General features: G+C 36.6%; 1 protein-coding gene across 1 annotated transcript in view; it reads right to left on the bottom strand.

Moving 5' to 3' along the window:
* The window catches only part of LOC104506187 (arf-GAP with Rho-GAP domain, ANK repeat and PH domain-containing protein 2-like), a gene marked incomplete at both ends in the record, with an annotated part of 43,571 nt that overhangs the window by 36,316 nt on the left and 1,290 nt on the right, over positions 1-5,965 (bottom strand). Inside the window, 4 exons of the mRNA XM_010147055.1 lie at positions 1,044-1,226; positions 1,887-1,972; positions 2,723-2,922; positions 4,080-4,195. Of these exons, the coding sequence (XP_010145357.1) occupies positions 1,044-1,226; positions 1,887-1,972; positions 2,723-2,922; positions 4,080-4,195 (585 nt within the window). The remainder of the gene's footprint in view (positions 1-1,043; positions 1,227-1,886; positions 1,973-2,722; positions 2,923-4,079; positions 4,196-5,965) is intronic.

The following is a 5,965-nucleotide window of genomic DNA, read 5'->3' as shown; positions in this document are numbered from 1 at the left end:
AGGAGACAGTCCTCCACCAACTTCTCCAACGCGAGTCCTTCCCACAGGCTTCAGTTCTTCAAACTGCTCCCCCATGGGTCCATCCCAGAGTGCAGCAGTTCTTCAGGAACAGACTGCTCGAACATGGGTCACCCCTGGGGTCACAAGTCCTGCCAGCAAACCTGTTCTAGCATGGGCTCCTCTCCCCTTGGGTCCACAGGTCCTGCCACGAGCCTGCTCCAGTGTGGGTTTCCCATGGGGTCACAACCCCTGCTTTGGGCATCTACCTGCTCCAGCGTTGGTCCTCCATGGACTGCAGGTGGGTCTCTGCTCCCTCATGACCCTCCATGGCTGCAGGGGCACAGCTGGCTTCACCACAGGCTACACAGGAATCTCTTCTGCAGAGCCTGGAGCACCTCTTCCCCCTCTTTCTCCAATGACCTGGGTGTCCACAGAGCTGTTCCCTCACATCTCGCTCACTCACTTTCTGGCTGCAATTGCTCTTCTCATGTTTTTCCCCCCTATTCTTAAACATGTTATCCCAGAGTTGCTACAACCCTGACTGATTTGCTCAGTCTTGGACAGCAGTAGGTTAGTCTTTGAGCCAGCTGGCACTGCCTCTACTGCCTGCTACCAAAACCTTGCCATGCAAACCCAATACAACCAGAATGTTAGATGCCAAACAAAAGGTATAAAAATACTTGCAGAAGGAATCTGAAGTAGTGAAGTGAGAATTTTCATCCCTAGAGTGTGCATTTTAAAAAAAAACAACCAAGATCCTTATTCATTGATGACTCTGGAAGACATATTACAGGCACCATACAGGTAACAACCTTCTACAAACAAACTAACTGGAAAAGCTAGAAACTAGGAAATCATGAAAGAAGTCCTGTAATCATGAAACGAGTCCTGTAAAGGCTCCAAAACAACCCTCCTTCAGCTCTATGAGAATGTCACTCAGGATTCTGAATTTATTTCTCACCAGTTTAACACGATGACCAAATTGCACACAGATATAATACAAAACAAAGGTTACAGTATGGACTTACCCATTCTAGCATTACCTTATTCAACTGTTCCTTGGTTTTGTAGAGAAAAGGTGTTTTCCTGAATTTTCCCTCTTTGTATTTTTGTGTAATAAATGCTATCCTTTTTTCTGCAGGGGCATCCATATGCAGTTCTTCATCTGGAGGAAGATTTCCTGCCCAAAAACTGTTTGCCCTCTTATTTCCAATTATGATAAAGAGCTGGATGAGGTGCAAGAAAAAAAAAAATAAACCAAATAGCATAAAGTATATGAAGCTAGCCTCTAGATATTTTTCTGCTGCTAAAAAGAAAGTTATTAAAAGAAAGAAAATTGCCTGCAGGAGACAGAAGCCTTTCTCAGTCACTGCTTATGGTCATCGATAAATGACTAATAAAGACTCTACTCATCATTTACCATCAACAGCAACTAAGTTTTACAAGGCTAACCAGTTATAAAATTTCAATACATATTAGAAAATACCAGTAAAAGGTCAGAGAAGACTAGCGCTTTAAAGAAAAACACTGATGACTCAACCTTCTCTACCATCAACAGTTTTCAACACCCCAAGCAACTAAACTGGTAGTGAGTTTCCTTTCTGTTCCCAATATTGCCCATCATGATTGCTCTCAAAAGCATTTTATTTCTTCCCCCCCAAAAAAGAAAAAAAAAAAAAAAAGAAAAAGAAAAAGAAGATGCTTCGAGTAATACTACATTTTGAATGACACACCACAGGTACATTATTCCCAGAATCATCAAGTTTGCTCTAACAGCTGCATGTTATTTAGCACCTATATGTTCTGTTTTCTTGTGAACAAAGCAATTAGTAACTCCCATGCATGCAGTAGTTTTCAAAATGGAACAACGAATAATCACAACATACCTCAATAAGTTCATTGCTCCAAATGCTGGCATCCATTTTTAGACTGCGGACCTTTGAATCTCTCGGTCCTAAAGATCTGTGCTGTCCTGAAAATCCAAGAGTACTTTTACTTAACTAAAGCACTTAAACACTGTTCCTCATCTGCTTACATAACATACACATTTAATGAGGACAGATTTATTTATTCTAATTACTATTTTTAAAAAAGGCTGGATTTGACATTTGAATATAAAATTAAAACAAAAAACCCAAAATTTTTTCAAAAAAGTGATTTGCATTTGATAGTAATGAATAACCAAAATAGGCTGTCTGATGCAGAATCCTTTTGGAGGGTTTGTTTTGAAAGAAAGCCTAGATTTATAAGCTACTTCCCTGAATCTACTGTTTATGCACATGTTTAAATATAAAACATAATAGAACTAGATTTTTAGTAGTATCTGAAAAAGCTATCCCGATTGGTAGTAAAATATGCCCTGATCTAATAGGATTAATACTCCTAATTCATACACTGAAAATTGTTAGCCTTTGGCATCCAGCCTTGTGAAAGCTAGCCGTTTCCCACAAAGTGCTAGTGTATCTTAATTTTCACTAATTGTGAAGGATTATTCATATGAGGGAAACCAATCACCTTACAGACCTGACATTTATGCATGAAGTGCTTTAGAATAAGGATAACCTTGGTGTGTATATATATAAAAGTTACATTCACTTTCTGTTTGTCAAAACTTTCACAAGGATGGCACTGTAAAAATGAAAAAAGCCAATTCAAGGACATATGCAGGTATGCAAATATGACATTTTGTGGAATCCACATGGCCCATCATTAATTACTCTACCTGCGCACTTCTTACAAATGACAACGCAGAGATTGATGGATGCCCAGTCAGGACTGGGAGCTTTACAGTCAGCGCAGCTCCTGTTGGACTCATTGAACCAAATCTTCTCAGCTACTTCATAATCAGACAGTGTTTCTGCTATCGATTGCTGCAGTGCTTCAATCCAGTCTTGTTTCTCTCTTTCCGACTCTGCTGTAAAGCTGCAACAATTGACTTTTCTGTGTTATTGATCTTTATTTTAAAGCCCAATTAAACATAGTCTGTAGTCTTTCTTATTTATTACATTTACACCCAAAACCACAGTCAAGACTATCTTCGTCTACACAGACATAAATATTAAGATGGAATGTATTATTTTGTATTTTTAGTCAATGAAAACTTCTCCTGGGTTTGTGTTCAGTTTTCAACAAAACCCCTACTAATTGCTTTTGTAACGTTCAACTTATGTTCCTGAGTTACTTTCAACCTTTTTATGTTATAACATACCAAACTTAAAGCCTTAACTTTAATAAAATCATAGAATGACCTAAGGAAACAGGGAGATCTACTGAGGAGTAAAAGAGAATTTTGTAACTACAACAGCCAAAAAATGTTTTTCATTTAAATTGATCTTATTGAAAAAAATAAAAACACTAATGGGCAAACACCAACAAGGTGATGGCTTAGAGAAAGTCATAGAACTAGCTATCTACCAACTAGCCACAGATTTAAATGACTGATCAAGGCTAATTTACCTGGCACTCTAGTCAACTGAGAACGCAAGGAAATTCTTTGCTATCATTTAGCAAGGCCAGAAGGAACAAAGCAATTCCTTCTCCTGCATTACTGAGATTTCATTTAAGAACCACTCAACACTTAACAAAAGGCTTTTATTAGCACATACTTTCATTTTCTTAAAAATTATTACAGGTCACAGCATCAGCGAAATGATTTTTTTACTTTTTACTGATTTCAATGGAGGATTTCTACAACGGTTGGCACATGTGCGATTCTTTTCTTTTCAAATAAAATGCTTAATATTAAACGGATGCAGCATTATTTCACTACTACGGTGTGTTATTCTTTAAGACGGGAGTCAAGTTGTTAGAGATTTTTTTTTTTTGCTCTTGCACAAAATGAACAAAAGAAGGCTACATAAAAATACGTATCTGTGGGCACAGGACGTCTAGTTATGGAAGTCACAGATGAAGCACAGCTAAACAAAGGAAAGAAAATACTTTTTTTTTTTAAGTGCTGAGGATTCATAATAAAGACATTACTGTTTCATTCAAACTATGTAAGTCACTGTAGTATGGAGCTAGTATTTCTTCAGTGCATTACTTATTTGCATATTTTGTAATGTAATTAAAGTTCTCACCTAAAGCTTTTATATGGAGTAATTATTTCAAAAGATTGCTTTGCAGTCCGATCCACTTGTTTTACATTTGCCACATTCATAGGGATTAACGTGATACCAAATCCTGTCTTGAAATCCTAGTTTTTGACAATACAAGCTCCTGGTTTTATCATTCAAAAAATCAAACATGAATAGAACAATTAAAACATCATGTTTCAAAAATGCAAGGTCAGTAATACACACTTTGGCCACAAATTCCTTCTAATTCATTAATGGATAAATAAATCTATACTAAATTTTGCCCAAATACTACGCTTATAATTGCTAGAATGACCTTACTTTATTATTAGAAAAAAACCCAAAAACACACACACACCACACGCACTGTAACTACTAATAAAGGGAACAAAATATTAAATAAAAAATTGCATTAAAATGTGGATCCAAAACTATAAAAGTATCTAGCTTACATCATGCTTTAGTGACTAAATAATATTTATACATCTAAATCCTTCTCATTGACAGCAGTTTTGCCTGCTCTTAAACAGTGTTTTAACAAAATAAAATACACCATGTGTAAAATTCTTTAAACCTTTGGTTGCTCATGCTTCTGATCTATTACATGAACTAAACATGTCAAGTGTCTTTGAAAACAGCCCTATATGGCAGCTAAAATAGACAAAGGGTTATCTGTGACTCAGTTATTAGAAATGCTAAACATTTTTGCCTTAAACCAAGAGAAATTACTTTTTTTTCCCCTGCATGGAAAGATAAAGATCAATCTTATATTAACACAGTTGGAAATAAAATGTTCAGTGAGCTCTTGCGAGGTTCTCCTGAATGCATGTATTTCGGAAACACTGGTAGGCAAATATGTTACTTCTGATCTATTCGGAAGACCATCAGTATCTCCTTGTTAAACTGATTTATTTCATCTAACGATAGTCACTTTGACAAGTGTAACTTTTGGAATTATTACCATACTTCCTGGAAACATTAACTGCCTCAGAAAGAAAAACAACCACATCACCCAAGCAAAAACCCAAACCCACATATCTTGCCATCTGCAAGAACTTCACTAAGTTACCACTCACATAACAAACAGTTGGGTATCGGCCGATAAAAACACAAGCACTAGAGGGGAAAAGCTTCAGTTACCTGCCTCTGCAGAGGGGAAGATTTTTCTTGTAAATACATACTTAAACATGCAGCACTGAGAAGTTTCTCTTCATTAAGATGTTCAAATTTTGAGAACATTAAAGCTCACATGGAGAAGATACTTCACAAAACTTTTTTTTCCACTTCCTTCCCCCATTTTAGCCATGACTGATAAGGTTCAATATAACATAAACCAAACATACAGGTCTACACAGAAGTAGAAGAGAAGTACTAATTATACCACACAAGGCACTGAAGAGAATTATGCTCCTAAAGGGATCATAGTATCCATTTTAAATGAGATTTTTTAAAATGCCGTAATTTCTGCTAATTAAACATAATGTGGGATAAGTCAGCTAATGTTTCCTTGCCAGACTTCTTCTAAAGAATTTTTATTTTTTCATCTTCTGTTACCTTTGAAAGTAACAGTGTGGAACCCAGGTGTGGATTTCAGCACAAACCTTTATAAAAGTAATAACTTTTCAACAAGTACCCTGCCTTAGTCACTCCTCATATAATACATTTTTTAATATTTCTACCTTTCTTCTACCCTCATATCCTGTAACACAGACATTTTTAGTCTCCCTCCTCACTTTCAGCCCCCACCCCATTTTCCTGTAAATCAATGGTTTTCAAATTGACACAACTGCCTTAAAAGAGAGCAGAGGTCTGTGAAGCCTACACAGTCCCTAGTTCTTCCTCAAAGTTCAGTTCTGTGAGAAAGGACTGAAAAGAATAATCTGAGTATG

This window comes from Eurypyga helias, unplaced genomic scaffold, assembly GCF_000690775.1.
Source record: "Eurypyga helias isolate BGI_N326 unplaced genomic scaffold, ASM69077v1 scaffold1292, whole genome shotgun sequence".
NCBI classification, from domain to species: domain Eukaryota; kingdom Metazoa; phylum Chordata; class Aves; order Eurypygiformes; family Eurypygidae; genus Eurypyga; species Eurypyga helias.
Note: the sequence above shows the minus strand (reverse complement) of the source record. Positions and strands in the feature narration are given on the sequence as shown.